The sequence below is a fragment of the Salminus brasiliensis genome, chromosome 9, assembly GCF_030463535.1.
Source record: "Salminus brasiliensis chromosome 9, fSalBra1.hap2, whole genome shotgun sequence".
Classification (NCBI taxonomy): domain Eukaryota; kingdom Metazoa; phylum Chordata; class Actinopteri; order Characiformes; family Bryconidae; genus Salminus; species Salminus brasiliensis.
The window spans coordinates 9,335,064-9,360,529 of NC_132886.1; the positions used below are offsets into that span (position 1 = coordinate 9,335,064).

The window sequence follows — 25,466 nt, forward strand, 5'->3', positions numbered from 1 at the left end:
CAAGTCACCAGCCTCAGAAATCGCAAGGTAACAGCAGCTCAGATCACAGACCAGTTGAATGCCACACAGAGTTCTAGCAGCAGACCCATCTCTAGAACAACTGTTAAGAGGAGACTTCCTCTGTTAATCAGGCCTTCATGGTCAAATAGCTACTAGGAAACCACTGCTAAGGAGAGTCAACAAGCAGAAGAGATTTGTTTGGGCCAAAAAACACAAGGAATGGACATTAGACCAGTGGAAATCTGTGCTTTGGTCTGATGAGTCCAAATTTGAGATCTTTGGTTCCAACCGCCGTGTCTTTGTGAGACGCAGAAAAGGTGAACGGATGGATTCCACATGCCTGGTTCCCACTGTGAAGCATGGAGGAGGAGCTGTGATGGTGTTTTGCTGGTGACACTGTTGGGGATTTATTCAAAATTGAAGGCACACTAATCCAGCATGGCTACCACAGCATCCTGCAGCGACATGCCATCCCATCTGGTTTGCGTTTAGTTGGACCATCATTTTTTTTTTAACAGGACAATGACCCCAAACACACCTCCAGGCTGTGTAAGGGCTATTTGACCAAGAAGGAGAGTGATGGAGTGCTGCAGCAGATGACTTGGCCACCACAGTCACCTGACCCGAACCCAATCGAGACAGTTTGGGGTGAGCTGGACCGCAGAGTGAAGGCAAAGGGGCCAACAAGTGCTAAACACCTCTGGGAACTCCTTCAAGACTGTTGGAAAACCATTTCAGGTGACCACCTCTTGAAGCTCATTGAGAAAATGCCAAGAGTGTGCAAAGCAGTAATCAGAGCAAAGGGTGGCTATTTTGAAGAAACTAGAATATAAAACATGTTTTCAGTTATTTCACCTTTTTTTGTTAAGTACATAACTCCACATGTGTCCATTCATAGTTCTGATGCCTTCATTGAGAATCTACAATGTAAATAGTCATGAAAATACAGAAAACGCATTGAATGAGAAGGTGGCCTGTACTGTATATGTATTACTCAAATTTTACATATTGGGATTAACTGTGCTGATAGCTGGAAATTCGGACTCCAGGATTGATCAGCAACACTAAAACAATGGTAGCCCCTGAATAAATATAACAAACATAATTGATTCTATCTGTTAAGTATCTAACACTCCTAAGTCCACTGCTTTCTTTACTCAGAGCGCATTATTAATAAATATATTTACATAATCTTAGTCTTCCTTGATAGTTCACTTTGGCCAGGCAGCCAATCTAGGAAGATCCTTGGTGGTTCCACTTGTTTTCTGTTTACAAATGATGGTGGCCACTGTGTTCTTTGGGACATGTAAATCTCCAGATCTGTGCCTGGACACAATCCTATTTTTGAGGTCTGCAGATCATTCTTTTGAGCTCTGACATGCACTGTCAACTGTGAGATCTTAGGCAATGTCTAATCAAAACACATGTCTAATCAAGTACATTTCTAATTAATGCCTCAGGTGGACTCCAATTAAGTTGTAGAAACATCTCACACAGTATTAGTAAAAACAAGATGCACCTCAGCTCACTTTTGGGTGTAATATTAGAGTACACACATATGTACATATAATATTTTACATTTTGATTTCTAATAAATTGTCATTGTGGGCATTGTTTGGAGAAGGTGAAAGGGATGTGCACTTTCTGGCTTGACTGTAAATGTCTGACACTATCTGCTATGTAGTGGTGACCTTGCTGTCATCCTGTTCTGAAGATCCAAAGTTGTCTTTTCTTGTGAGTATCGACTGTGCGCATTTTGAGAAAGTAATATTTGGTTGAGGTAAATAGCTGATGCAGTTTAGCTGGAGCTAAATGAACTGTGACTTGCAGATATTGTGGGATTTCCTGCTTAGGAAAAACATATGTTAATGTTTCAGTGAGGTTCCTTATGTTATGAATGTACAAGTTAAAAATTTAAACATTTAAAATGTACTTCTTAACCCTTCAGTGCAAAAAAAAAAATAGCTCTAAAAATAAATAACCCTGTTAGAAGATATGGTGTTAATGTCTGTGCAGGTTCTTCGGTGAGAGGAAACTGAATATTTACTGTGACAATATGAAAAAAAAGACATGGTGAGACCTGTGTCTTTATAATTATTCAAATTTAATGAACACAGAAGTAAACAGATGAAAATCACACCACTCATGTTTAGTCACTGAACAAAATTGTACAATTGTACAACAATTATAATTATAGTTTTACACACTGTTTACTGAAATATTACAAATTACAGTTTCAAATCTATAAAAATAAAAATATATTACATTGTTCAACTATCATATATCTCTGCTGGAAATTTCTACCAAATACTTTGTAAATAATATAAAAAATAAATCATATAAATTATTTAAAATATTGATAAGCAAAATATTAACTGATTATGAATGGCATATATACATGACAAGCACACAAACACACACACACACACACACACACACACACTATGTACAATAAACATGCAATAACTCTGTATCTCTGTTTTTGTTGCTTTTTACTTTTTGACAATTTGAATCTGACAGCTGTTGGACCAATAGAAATGACTTTTGACTCCAAAATGACTAGAAAAAATGATAACTATTAATATTATATTTAGGTATTATTATTATTGTTTATCTATGTGATTAAGTGACCTCTCATAACAGCTTAATTCTCTTAATGCTCATAAACGTGATTCACCTTCAGTGACTGCTTCTGTTCTGCTCACCTCTTCAGATTTAGCTGTAAAAACAAAGTAATATTACTATTTTATCAAATATTATGATTAAAATGTCAGAAAAGTCTGTCTCAGTGGTTTATGCAGGTCTTTGTTGTAAGCATTAGAGGATTGTGCAAATTGTGTTCTATCAAAGTTACTCAAGTAAATTTTCCACAGAAGTCGTCCAGGCCTTGATCGACTTGATTGACCCACAGGAACAGTTTCTTACCATGAGCTCTGTAGTAATGCACACACAGCATGATGGTCAACAGCAGATATGGAGAGGCTGCCATTAAACTACTGAGCACGCTGAGCACTGAGGGTGAAGCTGAAGTAGAGACACAGAGAGAGAGAGGGGTGGGGGGGGTAAATACAAAACTGTATAAAATTGTAACCTAAAATCAAACACCTCCATTGCTGGTAGACAGACGGACATTCTTAGATAAAAGAAAGACAGTTTTTAAGGAAGGCAGATTTGTATTCTAAAGTACAGCAGCCGTTCCATCCTTGCTCTGTCCACCCCACTGATTTATATTTAAATTTAACAATTTCGAAATATGATACTCATTTTAGTTTAATGTTTAAGGGAATACAGAGCTTTATCTTTAATGTACAGTATGATACTTAAAACTAACGACATGATGGCCCTTAGTATTAAACAGAAATACAGCATGAGGAACACTCTCTAACTGTTGGGACAATAAAAAATAATAAACAATAAAGGAGGTGCCTACTAGCCATGAACTGACTGGCACTAACTCATCTCAGCTTACTTTGCTTTAGAATAACAGGTACAGAACACACTCCTGGAAGAAATACTGTTATGCACAGGCCAATAAGAACAGCTGTAATTTACAGAGCAGTCATTGGTCTACATTGTCATTTAGTAGGTCAGCTCCTCCATCATACACGCCATGACACTAAAGCCTCAGTCCAATATCTGACTTGGAAAACAATGAACACAGTTGAGTAATGGGGTTCTGAAAGTGTGGGAAGTCCTACATTTTAAGAGCTGGGAGTATTTTGGTAAACAGGTAGCTTAAATATCCTAGAAAGTCATTTACTCACCAGTAACATGTACCCAGAGTGCATCACTGTACTGAGTGTAGTAGACTGGGTTTCCTCTCCCTGCTCTGCACCAGTACTGACCTCCATCAGAGACACTAACTGATCTGATGGTGTAGGAGTGTGTTTCAGTGGTGGTCTCATTCTCAGGGGTCTGTGTGTGTTTGGACCAGTAAAACCTGCATCCAGCAGACTGGTTCAGTTTACAGTACAGAGTCACTGGGTTTCCTATCAGTGCAGCTCCTTTAAAGCTGGATGTGAGTTCAGGTTTAGGTGTTTCTGCTGTTGGAGATGAAGAACAGAGTTCAACATATTAACATGTAGGCCCTTTAACAGGATAAGTATTTGGACACTAAAACTAACAAATATTACTAACTTAAGTCTTTTATTGTGTTTTTATTGATTTATGTATTTATTTTGAACTTGGTTTTGTCATTTTTGCTATTTGAAGTGATCATTAATGTGATATTTACATCTCAATATCAATATCTTCATTCTGACACAAATGACTTTTGCAATTCCACTGCATGCCTGAGGAGGTCACTCCCACCTCAGTTTTAGAGCATTAGAGCTTCTAAAGTTAACATTCAAAGTAGTGATGTCTGATGCATCTCCAGGAGGTACACTGCTAAGCTAACTTGGTGACATATTGTATATCATAGTTGCTGTGCTAGTGCTATATATATACACACACATATATACATATATATATATATATATATATATATATATATATATATATATATATATATATATATACACATACATATATATATATAGAGAGAGAGAGAATATATATATATATATATAGACAAACACATTCTTTAGAGAAAAATATTAAGAATATATTTCTGATTAATTGTCACAAAAAATGTCAAAAACTGCAATATGTACAGGGCATACACAGGATTGAGTTACTCTCAGATCCATGGTGCAATAAATTAACATTAAACATTAAATAACACAAAGCATAGAAATGATATGATACTAATTTGTTGGAATGTAAGTGTATTAGTGTATAAATAAATAGAGGTCCCTGACATTGACATTAGAAGCGTCATATGCAGCAATGCACTTATAAAGTGTATGAATGAAGTATATGAACAGAGCTCCGTGAAGTGACATAAAAAATAAAGTGACATATGCAGCAAATTAAAAAACATCTGGGTATGGTCAGAGCAAATATAAACAGTAGTGCAAATTGGAGCTTATAGACCTTTAAAGTGATGTCTGCATAACCAGTTCTTGATAAGGCAAGGAACAGGTCTGAGCTCAGTAAAGGCAACGAAGAGCCAAAAACTAGCTGTGGAAAGATAAATTCTAGAAACTATGCTCAGTTTACCCATGTTTAGCCACTTATCCTGTTATATCCTAAATATCCTGTGTGTCTCAGCTATTCAAGCCACACTAAATGCAGGCAAGCTTGTGTGTTGACAGGAGGCTTCTCCAACACTTACATAAGAGTACCTATTTTTCTTAGTAAATGCAAATGTGATGCATAGTAAGTTTGGGTGTGTATATGTGTGTGTGCCTGTGATCCATAGTGTGAGTGCCACTGTACGATGCATACTCTGTGTGCGCACCACTGTGCGTGTGCTGCTGTGTGTTCACACCTCTGTCTGTGTGTGCACGGCACTGTGCATGTCGGATCCATACGAAGTATGTCCATGCCTGAGTGTGTATCTGTGTGCGCGTCACAGTGTGTTTCTGTCACTGTGTGTATATGCTGCTGCGTGCGTGCAACCGGGTGTGTTTCTGTCACTGTGTGTGTGTGTGTGTGTGTGTGTGTGTGTGTGTGTGTATTATTGTATTAGTGCACACACGTGGCATTCTGCTGTGTGGAGTAAACCTTTACCTGCAGATCTGATCTCCTCTGTAGTGAAGTGAGAGAGAGGTTAATGAAGACTGGAGAGATGATCACACTCACCTGATACAGTCAGTCTAACAGCAGGACTGGTCTCTGAGTAGCGTGAGGTTCCTGTCACTGTTCCTCTGCAGGTGTAGTCACCACTGTGAGAGTCTGTAACAGAGCTAATACTGAACTCCTGTGTTGAGCTGGGTGGGGAAACTGGAGAATTATCCTTTGTCCAGTTGTATGTCCACTCTCTGACTCCTCCTCCTATGACACATCTGAGAGTGACAGTCTCTCCTCTGAACGCTGGATTAGGTGTGATGGTCAGCTCAGGTTTTGGTCTCACTGTGTAAAGGAAATAAATGTAGAGAATAAATGATTGTAATGAAGGTGTTTTCATGTCTGTGTGGATTATAAAGAATGATTTAAACAGTAGTCAACAGAACACACCTCCACTCTTCTGTCTGTTAGGAGCACAGATAATGTCTTACTCTAGCCTGAAACAAAAAGTCTGAAACTCAGCATTTTTATTTAAACTGTTTATTTATTACTATTAATTTACTGTGTTAATAAACACCTAACGTAAGGGTTAGAATCTCTACAGTTAAGATTTAGACTCCTTCAGCATCTTATTACTGGGATGAACCTGTAATCATACAAGATATCGTGTATACCAGGACAATCCCTGCTGTGTGTGTGTGTGTGTTTACTTTTACCTGTCGTTCTGTTGTTATGGGGACCTGTCCTGTGAGTACAATGTCTTAAATAAGGACATGCATAGTTGGTTTCCAGTGTACAAAGATATGTGTGTGCCTAAACCTTGAATATAAGGACTTCAGTACTTACTAGAACTACAGTTTTCACAGGGATGTTGTGTGTGGCAGGGTGTGTAAGGACCAGACCTGTTTTGTAAGGGGACTGTGCTTTACAGGTACTCTGCAGATGCATAGGTTTGTCAGTGCATAATGTGAGCCTCTGTGTATACTATGACAAAACTCTGGTCTCAAGGGACTTCTTTCTTTGATGCTCTAGTACATGTTCTAGAAAGTATCATAAGTATCATAGAGTAATCAAAGTTATTCAACCCTAGTGCAAATGAGGTTTATTAGCATAATTTATAAACTTTCAGTTGTTTGAAATAAACCAATCAAACAAAACCAATTAGCAGTGGTGTGGTGTGGCAGTGTTGGCTCAGCGGTTAGAGCACCGGGCCATCGATAACAGGGTTGTGGGTTCGATTCCTGGGCTTGGCAAGCTGCCACTGTTGGGCCCTTTACCCTCTCTACTCCCTGGGCGCTGGAGTTGGCTGCCCACCGCTCTGGGTGTGCGTGTACTCACTGCCCGTAGTTCACTAGTGTGTGTGTGTGTGTGTGTGTGTTCACTAAGACAGATGGGTTAAATGCGGAGGACACATTTCGCTGTACAGTGACAAATATGTGCACCATTACCTTTTAAAATTGGAAATGATTTCTCCAACTTCAACATAAATGCCACTTTTAATGACTACCTAAATTCCTCAGACGAACATTTACAAATCAGGTGTTAAATTAAGGGCTTTATTAGTTGCATCAGGTGTGTTAGTGTCAGGCCCTTCCCTGGGGCAATCCCAGGACTCCGCACCTAGACCCAAATAAGGAGCCAGGGATTCCGCACAGCGGTCGACTTTCCTCGTTATTCTGATACACAACACCTGGGACTGTGGCTTTTTAAGCTTACGCACCACATTCACACTTTGCCATGAATTAGCTCTGTTGCAACCTCTGTACTACTGTGTCTCATGGTCTGTTCAAGAGGAGAATATTCTGGCCCGTTCGGTGTCCAGTATAGTGTCTTTGTTCTCTGGTTTGCCCTAGTAACCTGGTTCTGTTTCTGTTCGTTGTTTTGCTGAAGCCCTGCTTCGTGTTTTGTTCATAGTTTTTCTGAAGCCTTGCTTTGTGTTTTGTTTACTGCCACGACCAGTAGTACAACTGGATCAGACACACCAGTGTTGCTGAAGTTTATAAACATGGTATACTGTCCTCACCGTTATAGACATCAAGCTTGTTGTTTCACCTCGTAGATGTAAAGTTAGAAATGACAGTTGACCTGTTGTAGCATGAATGTGACTGATGTGCCCATGTGACTGATCTGATCTGCCCCCCAAAAAATATCTGCTTAATTTTGGCCAAAGCTAAAAAAAATGCTCCAAAAATACCAATATATTATGTAGAGAAAGAGATGAACTGCTGGACATAACATTACAACAAAACTGTGAATATGTTTTCCCTCCTGTACTGTGCTCCATAATTGAAGCCCATGCAGTGATGCAGAATGAATCAATTATTTATAAAATCATTCACCCCACCTCTGACTGAGATCCAGCTCTGTGGAGACTCTCCCTTCTCTGGGAGTTTACAGTGGTAGAGACCTTCAACTGATTTTGAGACAGTACGGATGGTCATCTCTCCTGTAGTCTGGGTCTGGAGGAGTGATCCATCTTTATAGAAATCAGCTGTGAGGTTTGAGGGTTTTGTTCGGTGATATAAACAGCGTAGAGTCAGAGAATCTCCCTTAGTCACAGGATGGACAGGACTGTCCAGAATTACAGCACCACCTGCAGGAAATAAGGAACAGGCAATAAGAACACAGTTTAGACACCAAATCAGCGCCACCTGCAATGTGATTATACTTTTATTAGGCTTCATGTGTTAATATTACATATTTTAAACAATTCAGTAAATTCCAATAGATCTACCTGTGTACACTGACCTCTATTATTGGTATTAATACTGTAGACTCACTGTGCACTGTGATGTTGACAGGATTGCGACTCCCCTTGGATTCAGACTCACACCAGTACACTCCAGTGTGGGATGAGGAGAGGGAGCTGATGTTGCATGTAGATCCTGTAACTGATCCCCAGCCTGATGAACAATCTGACACCCTCTCACTGTGTGTGTATCGTCTCACTCTCCATCCAGTAGAGTTACTCTGTCCCTCACAGCTCAGTGAGAGAGAGTCAGCAGTGAAGTGTTGAGATCTGCTGGGATTGATGATCAGAGATGCTGGAGGAGACGTAGCTGAAAGTCCAGAGAACAGAGTTTTGTAAGATGCTGCTAAATATTGACTAAACCACTTTTTAAATAAATAAGTCTTTCATTCACAATAGAAACAGATATCTGATATTGATATTGATATTTGAGGTCTGTATTTCCTCACCAGTGATCCATAGAGGCTGTGCATTGCTGTACTGTGTGTGATAGGCTGGGTCTCCTCTCTCTGCTCTGCACATATACACTCCTGTGTGATGAAGAGCAGCAGGGCTGAGTGTGTAGGAGCCTCCAGATCCTCTCCTGCTGTCTGAGAGGAGCTCATTATTATCTCTGTACCAGCTGGATGTCCAGCCTGTAGAGGAGCCTCTGACCTCACAGCTTAGAGTCACTGAGTCTCCTTCAGTCAGCCAGCTCTGTGGAGACACACTCAGCACTGCCTGGGCTTCAGCTGTTACACATAAAGGACAAGATTTTAAATATAAGAATTTAAACATTAATCAGACAAACAAACCATTTACTCAGAAAAATAAACTTGATATGATTAAGTTACTTGATAAATTTAATAACTTTGTTACAGATTTGTATTTGTGTTTTTACATTATAAAGTAAGCAGACTCACCAGATACAGTCAGTGTAACAGCTTCACTGATCTCTGATCTCTGAGAGTCACTCCTCCTCTCTCCTCTGCAGGTGTATTTACCACTGTCAGACTCTCTAACACTGAGTTCATACACCTGTGTTGTGTTGGATGTGTGGACAGTGAGGCTGCTCTTATTCCAGCTGTATGTCCACTCAGTGTCTCCTCCTCTGTGTAGGTCACATGTGAGAGTGACATTCTCTCCTCTGAACACATGATTATCAGGTTTTATGGACAACAAAGCTTTAAGATTGTCTGTAAGAAAAATGATCTAATGTTAATAAACCAAACTCCTCACATCTCCCAGCACTATTCTTATAATGACAGACATCCTGAGATAAAATGTTTTTAAGAAAGACAATTTTTTGGGAAGGTAGATCTGGGTTTTGAAGTACAGCAGAGGTTGCATTCTGGCTCTGTCCACTGACTGATCAACCATATCAAATTTAACAATTTAGAAATATGATCATCATTTGGGTTTAAAGTTTAAGGTAAACATTTTTTTTTATTATCAATGTGCAGTAAATTAATTGTTATACAATACAATGAATACAATCTTCTCTTCTCATATTTCAGTTTAGTAAACTTTAGTAAACAGGTAGCTTAGTTGTGACTTGGTAGGAAGTAATTTACTTACCAGTAATGTTTACCCAGAGTGCATCACTGTACTGAGTGTAGTAGACTGGGTTTCCTCTCCCAGCTCTGCACCAGTACTGACCTCCATCAGAGACACTAACTGATCTGATGGTGTAGGAGTGTGTTTCAGTGGTGGTCTCATTCTCAGGGGTCTGTGAGTGTTTGGACCAGTAAAACCTCCATCCAGCAGACTGGTCCAGTTTACAGTACAGAGTCACTGAGTTTCCTCTCAGTGCAGCTCCTTTAAAGCCGGATGAGAGTTCAGGTTTAGGTGTTTCTGCTGTTGGAGATGAAGAACACAGTTCAACATATTAGCATGTAGGACCTTAAACAGGATGACTATTCTGTACCAGTGTGCCGAAAAAAAACATGTTACAAACTTCAGTCACCCCAGTCATCTTATTTATTGTAGGAAGATTTAGAGATTTATTTATTTTGAACTTAATTTTTGCTAGTTTTAATGAATTGGAATGCCTCCCTTTTTGTGATCATTAATGTGATTGGTTCTCAATATCAATCTCTTTATTCTGACACAAATGACTCTTGCAGTCCATTTCCATGCCTGAGGAGGTTGCTCCTATCTCAGTTTTAGTCAGTAAGCTGCACAGCTGATTCTCATTAGAGACTGACCTTCATAGGTATTTAAGTGCTCAGCACTTTAGCTGTGGTGTGAAGTCCTGTTTGTTTGCTCAGCTTTTCTAATCTTCTTGTGCTTTTTTGGTTTTTATCCTTCTGTAAGATTTATCCACTGAATTGTCTGCCTTTTTCTCAGCAGTTCTTCATGTCAGATTAACAAGATATAATCAGGACACTGCCTATGTGCTATTACAGAAGAGGAGGTTATGTAGAGCTGTATTTGATACAGTGCATCAATCTGCTGTTGAGAACACAAACAGTACAGAAAGAACCGTGGGCTGGCTTTAAAAGGTAGGATAATTAGATTTAAGCAGTACGAGATGATCTGAGTAAAACTGAACAGTGGAGTTTAAAGTTGAATTTAATAAAATAAATAAAATGAACATTAAAGTGATTTTGTCTGCTGCATCTCTGTCAAACATAACTGCACTACTTCTTGAATTAATTAACATAACTTAAATACTACAGAACGATGGGATTACTTAAGGTCATTAAGTCAAACCAACTGTGTGTGTGTCAACTATTTAAAAATGAATAGTTGAGATACACCCCCAGACAATTTATTAAAGATCATATTTGACATATTCTGAGTTATTCGGTTGAGTTTTACTGACTGACTGAACTGAGTTGTTTCAAATTTGCTGTCTTTTAGGGTGTACCTTGTGTTTAAGCAGTGCAACCTTCCTGAGTGGAATTCACACCTTTCCGATTAGGTCTTGCCACCATCTATTTGCATACTGGATGTGCCTCCCACCCACCACCACCACCGTCATTGTGTAGTCCTTCCCACAGGCTACTTTCCCCTATGCAGTCAGTTGTAATTATGTGGTGGTGTGATGGCCTGACCTTGGTGTTAAAGGCTATAAGAGCAAGTTACAACTTTACCACCAGTGTGGCTTTATGTGGCTTTTTGTTGGCATGAATGGACGCTGCCATTCATGAGAACATAAAGCCTACTGCAGGATTATGCTATTAGCATTTGGCTGGATTCCTGCTCAAGCACACCTAAATTAACTAACTTGTTAACTGCCAATTAACAGATTAAGGTTTAGTAAGTCTCTTACAGCAGGAAGATCTATAAACTGTGCTGGACAGTGGCACCTGTTGCCCTCCCCTGAATTTCAGTTCTGAAGACCTCTGTTTGAGTAACATAAACCTAAACAACATGTAACAAGTAACAACATAGTAACTCATTTACTCAGTTACACTAACACTGAATAAGTGCATTGTGTTATATATGTATATTTTCCCCTCCCTCTTTTATTGTATTTATTTAGTTATTTATTTTCTCTTCTTTCAGTCTCACTGTGGTGCGTCAATGTGTTTGCTTATTAAATGTCTTGCTTTTGAAAAGCAATACAAATATATATTTATTAAAAAAGCTGTGCTAGTCTGTAATCTCTCTCTCCTCTACACCAGTACTGACCCTGATCTGCTAAACTGATGATGATGAAGGTGTTTAGCTGAGACTGAGAGACTGCAGTTCTACTGCTGCTTTTATACCACAGATATCTCCAGTTACTGTAAGACTGTATCTCACACTTCAGAGTGACTGACTCTCCAGTCAACACAGTACTGTCTGGCTCTACAGTCAGTGTAGCTCTGGGTAAAGCTGTGGGATTATGAAGAGGAGGACTTTAACTTGCAGTGTAAGAACATATCTGTCTGAAAATACAGTGTGTGAGCTAAACAATGTTATATAACATTATAGATATAATGGGTTTTAGAAAAATGTTTTTTGTTGGGGTAGTGCACTATAGGCCCCTGTGACACAGCCTAAGCTTTATTCATTTGTTTTTCTTACATTAGTTTTACTTTTCTACTTTAAGTAGTTTTAAAACCAGTACTTTTATGTTATGCTTACATTACTTCAACTTCTATAGAGGTCTTTTTAAAAACCCTAGTATCTCCACTTCTATCTAAGTAATGAATGTGAATACTTTTGACACATTTCATTAAAACTTGTCAGAAATAAACTTTAGTTCAATAAGTAAACACTGAACATTGATATTCTATCAATTCAATATAGACTACGATCAGTTTATAAAGTGTATGATACTGGTATTCGTATGGAGTCATTTAGCTGAAGCTGAATTATGTGCTCACCTTTTACAGTGAGTATAACAGAGTTACTGTACTGTGATGAATTTGGTCGGTCATGTCGTTCTCCTCTACACCGGTACTGATCTCCATTAACCACAGCATCTCCTCTGATGATGACAGTGTCTCTGTTTATAGTGTGATACACAGACTGAAACTGTAAGGGGTGGCTCTAGGGCAAGGCCTCCTCCTGCCACCAGGGGGAGGCCCCGAGTCACCCCAGCTAGTGATTGAGCCCAATTCCCTACACCTGGGCAGTAGGCTATATAGGCACACAGATCCAGTTGCCCCACTGCTGGATCTTTTGATTCTGGTGGTGTGTGTATCTGTGTGCCTGTGTAGTCTCGAGGTGAAGACTGAGTGTGTGTCACTCCCCTTCGTGTGTCTCTCCCGAGTCTGTCTCCCGGTGTCTGTGCAGTGTGTGTGTCTGTGTGTGTATGTGTGTGCGTGTAGCACTCATACACTCGTGTACCAGAGGAAGGCAGGAGTGTCTGTCTTCCCTGGTGTGTGTGTCTGTGTGTGTGTGTGCGCGTAGCACTCATACACTCGTGTTACAGAGGAAGACAGGAGTGTCTGTCTAGTGTCTGTCTAGTAAAACACTAGTTTTACAGAGGAAGGCAGGAGTGTCTGTCTTCCCTGTAACTTCTCAGTTTTCTGGTTTCTTTTGGGAGATCCTTTTGCCCTCAGTTGTTTTTCCCTCTAGAGTTAGAGGTAGCCAGTTCTCCCCTGGCGTCCTTCGTTTGTTTATTAAACCCATCCTTTTAAAGTTTCTTTTGTCGACCGCTTTCATAACTGCCGCTTTGGTGAAGTGGCAGAGCGTCAGTCTCGCGACGCGGCGGCCTGGGTTCAAGTCCCGAGAGGCTTTGTTTTTCATTTCCATTTTACCTGCTCTAAGATTGAAAGACTCAAACCCCACTGTAAGTGAGCACCACATTACAGAAACACTGCAGACCATCCCTGCTGATTATTCTGCTTCTCCCACTGATATCTCCATCCATCATAATTACTAATCTCACACTTCAGAGTGACTGACTCTCTAGTGAACACAGTACTGTCTGGTTCTACAGTCAGTGTAGGTTTGGGTAAAGCTGTGAGAAGAGAGGAGAGGAGAGAGGAACACTCATAGTCAGTGTTGGGTAATGTGGTGTAAAGTACAGTGTGTTATAGTGATGGAATTACACATTACAGTGTAGACTCTTCTAATCACAGTACACTTACTGACTTAATAAGAGTGTGTTTCTCTCACGTCTCTAAGAGAACTATATTAATGACCTGCATTTTCATCTGCACGTCCCTGACTGTCCTCCACTGTCCTTTCTGAGCATGAATGACCTGCTACAGTTTACTGCAGGTCTTCAACTGTGAAAGTGACGAGTGCAGAGTGAGTGCACACAGTAACTCCACCACCTCACCTAAACAGTCAGACTGAGATCTGATTCAGGAACAGCTCTGGAAGATTTAGCTTTTACTCTAAAGGAGTTTATTTGGAGCTTTAGCTGTTTCTGAGCTGTTTCTACTGGAGAGAGTCAACATGTTCAATCAGCATCAGTCCTTCATCATTGAATCTGCAGAGCTGCTGTGTGTTCAGAGTAAAGCAGGGAGAGTGGGATGTGTTTTAAATGATTTTACTGTGATTTCACTTTTTACTGTAACTTTACTTTCCCAAGAAAGTTTCAGTAAAGTAATCCCATTACAGTCTGAGGGAAGTATTTAGTAATGAGTAACAGACAGTTTTCCACATAAAAATATAGAATATTTTAGTTTGAATTCTTGTATCATATAAACCTAAAATATCATCTTAATTTATCTTACATACTGATTAACTCCTACACTACATCAGTAGCTCAGTGCTGTAACCACTGAGCCGCCAAACTCTACAGGATTTGACCCCCCATTGCTCTCTGAGTTATATTTGCAGATCATCAAACTTAGACAGATGGAGCTGATGTTGCTGGCCAAGACTAATCACTTAGAAATCACTGAGTGAAGCTCCAGGTTTCAGTGGTGTTTGATTTTCTTATTGAATAAGTCAGTTAGTTTTTCTGCAGTTACCTCCAGTTTGCTCAGCCTGTTCTCCTAATCATATCTAGTCCCTGATTTACATTCTTAATGTTTTCAACTGAATGCATTAACTGAAAGTTAACGGCAAAGGCAGTGAAAAGCCAAAAACAGGCTGTGCAGAGATTAAATTCTAGTAACGATGGATGCTCAGTTTAACCATTTTTGCCATTTATCCTGAGAAGAGAATATCCTGTTTATTATTAATAAACATCAGACAGTGTGTCTCAGGTATTGAAGCAACATTTTATATATGTTGTAATATTACTGTTAACAAAAAAAATGCAAACACGCCATTTGTTGACAGTAGGCTTCTCTATAACTTACTGTAAAGCATTGAGGTGGAAATGTCATGGTTTGGGGTGGCTTTTCTGCAGTAGGGACTGGAGAGCTCCCAAACAAGAACAAATCTTCAGTTTTATTGGTGTAATTATGTTACCTCCATTTCTTGATATCATTTACATAATGATCAAATATCATGTAACATGTTTACATTTTAGATTGAAATATTAAATTATCAAAAAAAGAATTTCATGGGGTGTCCAAACTTTTTTACATGACTGTACTGCTGATCCATACTGTGTGTGCATACACCTGCAGATCTGATCTCCTCTGTAGTGAAGTGATAGTGAGATTAATGAAGACTGGAGAGATGATCACACTCACCTGATACAGTCAGTCTAACAGCAGGACTGGTCTCTGAGTAGCGTGAGGTTCCTTTCACTGTTCCGCTGCAGGTGTAGTCACCACTGTGAGAGTCTGTAACAGAGCTGATTACATGATCCTGTGATGAGCTGGATGAAACTGGGGAATCATTCTTTTTCCAGATGTATGGCATCTCTATCTGTCCTCCTCCCTGTAGGTCACATCTGAGAGTGACAGTCTCTCCACTGAATGCTGGATTAGGTGTGATGGTTACTGCAGGCGTTGGTCTCACTGTGTAAAGGAAATAAATGTAGAGAATAAATGATTTGGTGTTTTCATGTCTGTGTGGATTATAAAGAATGATTTAAACAGTAGTCAACAAAACACACCTCCACACTTCTGTCTGTTAGGAGCACAGATGATGTCTGACTCTAGAAAAAGTCTGAAACTCATCATATTAATTTACTTTATAAATAAATACAGTAACAGTCGAGCCTGATCAGGTACTGCTCATTTGACTCTGAGTACCGATCAGGTTCAGGCTTTACTTTCATGCCTTTGCAGATCTGAAGTTATTAGCAACCACCTAGCAACACCATTGCTGACCTTAGCAACCAGCACCTATATCACATCATCGATGCTAAGCCGCAATCACACTTGCAGTTTCTGCAGGATCTGCAGTCTCTAGTTATTACATTACATCCATAACTGAGAGTAAAAGGTGAAAGTAGGAGAAAGAAACAAGGGTTTGGTTGGATGAAATTCTAGAAACTGTTGATGCTCATTGTGTGTTCTTCTGGTATACATGTATGTGTGGATGAGAGAATACAGAGAGAATGAAGAAGAGAGTGCTGTATCAGTGTGTGTGGATGTGTGACTATTGATTTGCATATTTTTCACTTCATATTTTTAAGATAAAAAAATAATTAATAGTTTTATTAACATTTTATTAATTTGAGAAATCAGATTTGAGGCCAATGTTTAAACATAACATAATGGATGCTCTGATGACGGTTTACCCACACAAGACCTGCACTTTTTCATTGCTGTGGTCTGTGACTGAATGTGTATCTCACCAGTTTTCACTCTCAGAACAGACACAAAGTTCAGCTCCTTACTGCCCCACCTGAGCTACTGACTGATACAGTTTTTAATCAGTTTATGTGAGTAATAATTTACACCTGGTATTAGTAGTGTTTTGTTTTACAGTTTTTATCAGAACCAAACTATGAGAAGCTACAGCTCAAATTTGGCAGACAGTCCATATCTTAGGATGTATCTTTTCAGTGTTTTCATAAACCAAAAACTAAATTGTGAACCTGAGAAAGAATGACATCACAGTTTTTTGCATCTTATACACGCATCTTATTGCATGAAATTAACTATTAAGTTGAGGGTGCCAATAATTTTGTCCGGCACATTTTTGGAGTTTTGTGTGAAGTCAAGTTTTCCTGTTTTCTTTTACTTTGTTGTAACAATAAAAACTAAGGAAATTAACGTGTGTATAACAAAACAGGGATGCCAACACTTTTGGCCATGATAGTATGAAGCAAATTTCTGGTAAAATGTCCCCTGTGATAATGACCGATACGATACACTTTGTGGGTGTCGTACTCACTGCAGGTACGTTAGATTGCATTTGCTTTAATAATTATTTTATTTTTACTCCTGTATGTGGTATAACTCCAACTTTTAGTGTGGTGAGTTGAGTCTACAAGCTAGCGCAGATGGGTTAATTTGAGTTCACCACCAGATGGCAGTATTTCATGAGTCCATTTCTATTGTTTGTATAAAATCTCCTTTAAATGAATGGGGTGAAGTTCCACTGTACGATCACTATATTTACAGTAGTGTTACTAGATCTGATTATAGATGATAGTATTTGCTTACTGATCTACTTTGATTTGTTGTAAAATGAGTGTAGTTCTAGTCTGGCTTCACTATCATGCCTGTGAAGACCTCTAGTTCAGAGCCTGTGGGATCTTTCCAGATGCACATTGTTAAGCTAACTTAGAGACATGTTGCTGACAGCAGAGTTGCTAGGCTAGTGTTACAGTAATGGGTGTTCACACACTTTACTGATTCACTGGTGAAGACAGCACTGCTTCTACAGTCAGTGTAGCTTTGGGTGGGATCAGAGATGAGGGAGAAAATAGTGCATGCAATGTAATACTGAGTGACACCAGTTTAAAAAGTGTGTGATGTGGGTGTTTATACAGACGTATTTAGTAGAAGTTGATTTATGCTCACCTGTAACAGTGAGTGTAACAGAGTTACTGTACTGTGATGATCCCGGTCGGTCATGTCGTTTTCCTCTACACCGGTACTGACCTCCTTTACCCACATAATATCCTCTGATGAGGAGAGTGTTGCCGTTTACAGTGTGATACACAGACTGAGACACTACAAACCACTGATGCTGATAATAATGCTTCTCCCACTGATATGTCCATTCATCATAATTACTAATCTTACACGTCAGAGTGACTGACTCTCCAGTGAACAGAGGACTGGTTGGATGTGTGGTCAGTGTAGCAGTTGGTAAATCTGTGAGAAGAGAAGAGAAACACATTTTAAACACAGAGCTGCTCAATCCTGCTCCTGCAGATCTACCACTCTGGAGAGTTCTGATCTAAGACCCCTTGCTCTAATATTCAGCTGCACTCAGGGATGGACTAGTCATCAGGAGAACCTGGACAATTCCTGCTGTGTATGTGGGCTGATGAGAGAGCGAGGACTACAGTACTGTATCCTCAGTGTGTGAACATCAGCTAATCAGTCTCTCAGCTAAGCTAAGCTAAGTCTCTCTCTCTCTCTCTCTCTCTCTCTCTCTCTCTCTCTCTCAAAATGTTTTTGTAAAATGGCCAACCATATACCATAGCAACCACCTAGCAATGACTTGACAACCAACAGCTAAACCACAGCAACACCTTAGCAGCCCCCAAGCAACACCACTGCTGAGCTGCAATCACTCCCGGGTTCTGCAGGAACTGAGCTCTCTGCTTATTATTATTCCTCCTGATTTTTGTCCGGGTTCACTCAGACTGCAAGTTTCACAGAAAACTGAGAAATGTTGAATATTTGCTCTTTGGATGCAGAAACTATTAGAGATTATTACGCTATATTGTTCTTCGTCTCCAACACCTGATCTGATCTTATCTGATGTGATAGAGAGGTTAATGAAGACTGGAGAGATGATCACACTCACCTGATACAGTCAGTGTAACAGGAGCACTGGTGTGTGAGTAGCGTGAGGTTCCTGTCACTGTTCCTCTGCAGGTGTAGTCACCACTGTGAGAGTCTGTAACAGAGCTGATTACATGATCCTGTGATGAGCTGGATGGAGAAGCTGGGGAATTACCCTTATACCAGCTGTATGTCCACTGCTTGACTCCTCCTCCATGTAGTTCACATCTGAGAGTGACCGTCTCTCCACTGAACGCTGAATTATGTGTGATGGTCAGCCTGGGTGTTGGTCTCACTGTGTGAAGGAAATTAATATAGAGAATAAATGATTGTAATGAAGGTATTTTCATGGCTGTGTGGATTATAAAGAATGATTTAAACTGTAGTCACTGAGGTCACTGTTGGCATCTGTCCCACACACCAGCTGAGCGAATGTGTGCAGCACCCGTCTCTCTAGCATTGTCTGTGCATGAAGCAGCTTTTGTACAAACCATCTTGTCATCTTGGCAACCTTTTTCTCTCTCTACATTTTAGCCAAAATATTGTGGACACAGCTCTACCTTGAACTAGCAACACCTTAGCAACCAGCAACTATATCACAACATCGATGCTAAGCTGCAATCACACTTGCAGTTTCTCCAGGATCTGCAGTCTCTAGTTATTACATTACATCCATAACTGAGAGTAAAAGGCAAACGCAAAGTAACGTAACTCGGTCATGCAGATTTCTGCTGTACAACATCCGGAGAATTCAACCCTTCCTCTCTGGAGAGGCCCAGGTGCTTGTTCAGTCTCTCGTCACTTCCAGACTTGACTACTGCAACTCTCTTCTGGCTGGTCTCCCTCTGCACACCATCAGACCCCTGCAACTCATCCAGAATGCAGCGGCACAGGTCGTTTTCAATGTCCCTAAATTCAGCCATGTCTCTCCACTGGCTTCCTGTAGCTGCTGATTCAAAACCCTGACGCTGGCCTACAAAGCCAAGACTGGACCAGCCCCTCCATACTTGATGGCAATGGTCAAAAGCTGATCCCCACCTAGAGCCCTTCCAGCTTCAAATACAGCTCGGCTCGACCCACCATTCCTCAAAATCCACGGAAGACAAGCATCCAGACTTTTTTCTGTCCTGCACCAAAGTGGTGGAACGAGCTTCCCCTAGGTGTCCGGACAGCAGAGTCCAACGCTCACTGTCTTCAAACCCAGACTGAAAACCCTCCTCTTCAGAGAGTACTTGGGTGAATAGCAGAGTGGTCACCTTATTGACTTGTGCTTAGTAATGTCTAAAGCTTAGAGGTATCCTTGAACTATTAGTCTATTCTAACTAGCTGAGGTTTTTCTTGAGTAAATAGCAAAGCACTTTTGTGGATAAGAGCGTCTGCTAAACGCCTTAAATGTAAAAGGTGAAAGTAGGATGAAGAAAAAAGGGTTTGGTTGGATGAAATTCTAGAAACTATTGATGCTCATTGTGTCCTTCTGGTATACATGTATGTGTGGGTGAGAGAACACTGAGAGAATGAAGAAGAGAGTGCTGTATCAGTGTGTGTGGATGTGTGACTATTGATTGCATATTTGTCACTTCACATTTTTAAGATATAAAAATATATTTCATAATTTTATTAACATTTTATTAATGTGAGAAATCAGATTTAAGGCCAACATTAAAATATAACATAATACAAAATGTGATAATGACTGTGATAATGACCGATAGGCCGACCACATCACAGATGAAACTACACTTTGTGGGTGTCGTACTCACTGCAGGTACGTTAGATTGCATTTGCTTTAATAATTCTTTTATTTTTACTCCTGTATGTGGTATAACTCCAACTTTTAGTGTGGTGAGTTGAGTCTACAAGCTACCGCAGATGGGTTAATTTGAGTTCACCACCAGATGGCAGTATTTCATGAGTCCATTTCTATAGTTTTTAGCAATTACCCATCAACTCTCATTTAAATGAATGGAGTGAAGTTCCACTGTACGATCACTATATTTACAGTAGTGTTACTAGATCTGATTATAGATGATAGTATTTGCTTACTGATCTACTTTGATTTGTTGTAAAACGAGTGTAGTTCTGGCTCTGGCTTCACTATCATGCCTGTGAAGACCTCTAGTTCAGAGCCTGTGGGATCTTTCCAGATGCACATTGCTAAGCTAACTTAGAGACATGTTGCTGACAGCAGAGTTGCTAGGCTAGTGTTACAGTGATGGGTGTTCACACACTTTACTGATTCACTGGTGAAGACAGCACTGCTTCTACAGTCAGTGTAGCTTTGGGTGGGATCAGAGATGACGTAACTAGGTGACATATTGGTAAGACCAGTGTTGCTATGATAGTGGTAAACTGGTGGGTGTAGACACACTTCAGACTGACTGACGCTTTTCTTTATAATAATATATTGTAATCATTTCATCGTAGAGATGAGAAATTGACAGTGGAACAGTGAGGGTAGTGTGTTTTGCCAATGGTTTGAACAACAGGTGTTAATTTATCATTTTTCAGCTCCTAGTTTCTGTTCTACTAATCTTACATAACACATTTTCCTCTCCCCAAAATATAAAAGCAGTAAACTTACCTTTTACTGTCAGAGTGACTTTATTACTGCCCTGAGATGATGTGGGTCTGCCAGCTCTCTCTCCTCTACACCAGTACTGATCCTGATCTGCTGCTGAACTGATGGTATAGGTGTTTAGCTGAGACTGAGAGACTGCAGTTCTACTGCTGCCTTTATACCACTGATATGTCCAGTCACTGTAAGACTGTATCTCACACTTCAGAGTGACTGACTCTCCAGTGAACATGGATATCCATTTAGGTTCTACAGTCAGTGTAGCTCTGGGTAAAGCTGTGAGAAGAGAGGAGAGGAGAGAGGAACGCTCATAGTCAGTGTTGGGTAATGTGGTGTAAAGTACAGTGTGTTATAGTGATGGAATTACACATTACTGTGTAGACTCTTCTAATCACAGTACACTTACTGACTTAATAAGAGTGTGTTTCTCTCACGTCTCTAAGAGAACAATATTAATGACCTGCATTTTCATCTGCACGTCCCTGACTGTCCTCCTCTGTCCTTTCTGAGCATGAATGACCTGCTACAGTTTACTGCAGGTCTTCAACTGTGAAAGTGATGAGTGCAGAGTGAGTACACACAGTAACTCAACCACCTCACCTAAACAGTCAGACTGAGTTCTGATTCAGGAACAGCTCTGGAAGATTTAGCTTTTACTCTATTTGGAGGTTCAGCTGTTTCTGAGCTGTTTCTACTGCTTTCCAACACACACACACACAACAGCCTCTCAGACACACCAGGAGGACTGACCAGTGTCCATTGTCAGTGTACTTTATTTATGTGTTCATGCTTATTATGTTTACATATATCTGCAGGACAATGAAATATTTTATATTATGTATTTTGCTTGTCACATGGAATCTGGCACATGAGCTGAAGTGAAAGGAGGTGGTTTGGTCATATAGGCTAGTAAAGCTGTTTTTTTATTAGTGATGATAAATGAGTAAATGTTCATGAATTAATGATCATTAACAGCTGCGCAGATTTAGAGGTATTTAATTCTCTCAACATCAACATCCTATCAATGGGGCATGCCTGTGTGTCCCCCTGTGTCTCTTTATTAACTTCACACCACTACTAAGCTACACTCACACTTGCTTTTGGATAAGTGCAATAGTATTCATACAGTCAGTAAACTAAACAATGTGGCCAAAACAGTCCCATAGGAATGTACTGAAATTTGTCTGTAAACTTTTATCCAAAACTTCTCTACAGGTTACATTTTACAGGATACAAACACCAATTTCGACACAATCATTGAACGATTAGTGTAGTTTTATGTTTTAACCCTAATGAACCAGAACATTGCATGGTTTATGCAAAAGTAGGGTACATTTTCCCCCATAGGATTAAAAGGTCACACTGAGGTCACTGTGGGCATCTCTCCCAAACACCAGCTGAGAGAAAACGTGCTGCACCTCTTCTCTCCATTACTCTCCAGCATTGTCTGTGCATGAAGCAGCTTTTGTACAGGTTTGGCTCACTACATTTTAGACAAAAGTTTGTGGACACAGCTCTATTAGTCAAAGAAATGAAATGAGTTTTTGCCTGAAACATCTTATAAGCAAAAGTTTTGTCACTCTACATTTGAGAGAAAAGTTTGTCAACATGGCTCTACCTTGACCTAGCAACACCTTAGCAACCAGCAACTATATCACAGCTACAATGCTTAGCCACAACCACACTTGCAGTTTCTACAGGATCTGCAGTATGTAGTAATTACATGGCATTCTTTAGTTTTCTGCAACTGAATCCATAACTGAGAGTGGAACGTAAAAAGTAGGAGGAGAATAAATGGGTTCTTCTGGCATGCATGTGTGTATGGATGAGAGAACACAGAGAGAATAAAAAAGAGAGTGCTGTATCAGTGTGTGTGGCTGTGTGACTATTGATTTGCATATTTTTCACTTTACATTTTCTAAGGTAAAAAAAATACAATAGTTTTATCAACATTATTCATTTGAGAAACAGGTGTTTCACAAGATTTGAGGCCAATGTTTAAACATAACATAATGGATGCTCTGATGACTGTTTACCCACACGAGACCTGCACTTTTTCATTGCTGTGGTCTGTGACTGAATGTGCATCTCACCAGTTTTCACTCTCAGAACAGTGTTTTCATAAACCAAAAACGAAATTGTGAACCTGAGAAAGAATGACATCACAGTTTTTTTGCATCTTATACACACATCTTGTTGCATGAAATTAAATATTAAGTTGAAGGTGTCAATAATTTTGTCCAGCACATTTTTGGAGTTTTGTGTGAAATTAGGTCAAATTTGCCAGTTTTCTTGTACTTTGTTGTGTTGTTCCAATAAACTAAAAGAAATTAACGTGTGTAGAACAAAACAGGGATGCCAACACTTTTTGCCATAATGGTATGAAGCACATTTCAGGTAAAATGTCCCCTGTGATAATGACCGATAGACCGACCACATCACAGATGAAACTGCACTTTGTGGGTGTCGTACTCACTGCAGGTAAGTTAGATTGCATTTGCTTTAATAATTCTTTGATTTTTACTTATATACTTCTAATTTATCATGATTTTTCAGCTCCTAGTTTCTGTTCTACTAATCTTACATAACACATTTTCCTCCCCCCAAAATATAAAAGCAGTAAACTTACCTTTTACTGTCAGAGTGACTTTATTACTGTACTGAGATGATGTGGGTCTGTAATCTCTCTCTCCTCTACACCAGTACTGATCCTGATCTGCTGCTGAACTGATGGTATAGGTGTTTAGCTGAGACTGAGAGACTGCAGTTCTACTGCTGCCTTTATACCACTGATATGTCCAGTCACTGTAAGACTGTATCTCACACTTCAGAGTGACTGACTCTCCAGTGAACACAGTACTGTCTGGTTCTACAGTCAGTGTAGGTTTGGGTAAAGCTGTGAGAAGAGAGGAGAGGAGAGAGGAACACTCATAGTCAGTGTTGGGTAATGTGGTGTAAAGTACAGTGTGTTATAGTGATGGAATTACACATTACAGTGTAGACTCTTCTAATCACAGTACACTTACTGACTTAATAAGAGTGTGTTTCTCTCATGTCTCTAAGAGAACTATATTAATGACCTGCATTTTCATCTGCACATCCCTGACTGTCCTCATCTCTCATTTCATTACCTTCTCTGTGATGTTTTAGATTTGCTGCCTCAACTAGTGGACTATACTAGTTCTCCTAATCCGTCACGCTTTTGTCCTGTTTGGTCTCTTTTGCTCTGTCTCTTGCTTTTCTTTCTGTCAGTCTGGTTTGGTGCTTCGGGGGGAAGTGAATGAAGTTAGGAGGGTAATTTGAAACCTTTTCAAACACATAATTAAAAGAGTGCCAACTGACTAAAATGACTCTCACAAAATGGTCAAAACATTGTTTGAAATGACCCTCCCAACTCCTCTTACTTCTTCCCTACAAAGCAGTTTGACTGACAGGTCAGCAGCATTTCCGGTGTAATGTACATACCCTTTCCATCTGATTTGGTCGTTTGTAAAAGTGTGTTGGGCTGGTGAAAGAGGTGTTTCTTTTTTTTTTGTAAATTTGTTTTGCTCTTCTCAGCCACCATAATTAGCCAATCAAAATGGATGAGCAATTGGACCAAACATATACCATAGCAACAAACTAGCAATGACTTGGCAACCAACAGCTAAACCACAGCAACACCTTAGCAGCCACCAAGCAACACCACTATTGAGCTGCAATCATTCCCAGGTTCTGCAGGAACTGAGCTCTCTGCTTATTATTATTCCTCCTGATTTTTGTCCGGGTTCACTCAGACTGCAAGTTTCACAGAAAACTGAGAAATGTTGAATATTTGCTCTTTGGATGCAGAAACTATTAGAGATTATTGGTATCTTATAGTTTATGTGATTCAGTGCTTTATCTCAGTTGCAGACTCATCATTTCACACACTTCCAGTTTACCTACAGAACTAAAGCTCACACTACCAGATAGTTCACTATTCTTATTTTCTTTACTGCTACACATTTTATTCACACATCAGAAAACACTAACATTTTGTTCTTCAAAGTATGAAGCTGTCTAGAACCTCTAATAGTCTAGAGCCCGCTCTGCAGGTTCATGTGTGTTATACTGGACGTACACTTGTGTATATGTCTGATGGAGTGTTTCCTCCCTGTCTAATTCAGAGGTGGTGTAGTGTGGGTTTTATTATTTTATACACCAGTGTGAGAAACTAATGAGACCCCCATGGTTCAGTCCTCCACCTTATGAAGCATGTCACACTGTACCAATAAGAGTCCTCTGGTAAAACATCACAACGCTATATTGTTCTTCGTCTCCAACACCTGATCTGATCTTATCTGATGTGATAGAGAGGTTAATGAAG

General features: G+C 39.8%; 1 protein-coding gene across 1 annotated transcript in view; it reads right to left on the bottom strand.

Moving 5' to 3' along the window:
* Positions 1-2,181: 2,181 nt before the first annotated feature.
* Positions 2,182-25,466, bottom strand: part of LOC140562303 (Fc receptor-like protein 5) — a 47,659-nt gene continuing 24,374 nt past the window's right edge. Inside the window, exons 6-18 of the mRNA XM_072687832.1 lie at positions 21,125-21,394; positions 18,566-18,838; positions 17,608-17,904; positions 15,379-15,648; positions 9,920-10,198; positions 9,265-9,537; positions 8,812-9,093; positions 8,394-8,672; positions 7,958-8,206; positions 5,689-5,958; positions 3,765-4,043; positions 2,926-3,024; positions 2,182-2,719 (exon numbers count right to left, since the gene is read on the bottom strand). Of these exons, the coding sequence (XP_072543933.1) occupies positions 2,661-2,719; positions 2,926-3,024; positions 3,765-4,043; positions 5,689-5,958; positions 7,958-8,206; positions 8,394-8,672; positions 8,812-9,093; positions 9,265-9,537; positions 9,920-10,198; positions 15,379-15,648; positions 17,608-17,904; positions 18,566-18,838; positions 21,125-21,394 (3,179 nt within the window). The 3' untranslated portion in view covers positions 2,182-2,660. The remainder of the gene's footprint in view (positions 2,720-2,925; positions 3,025-3,764; positions 4,044-5,688; positions 5,959-7,957; positions 8,207-8,393; positions 8,673-8,811; positions 9,094-9,264; positions 9,538-9,919; positions 10,199-15,378; positions 15,649-17,607; positions 17,905-18,565; positions 18,839-21,124; positions 21,395-25,466) is intronic.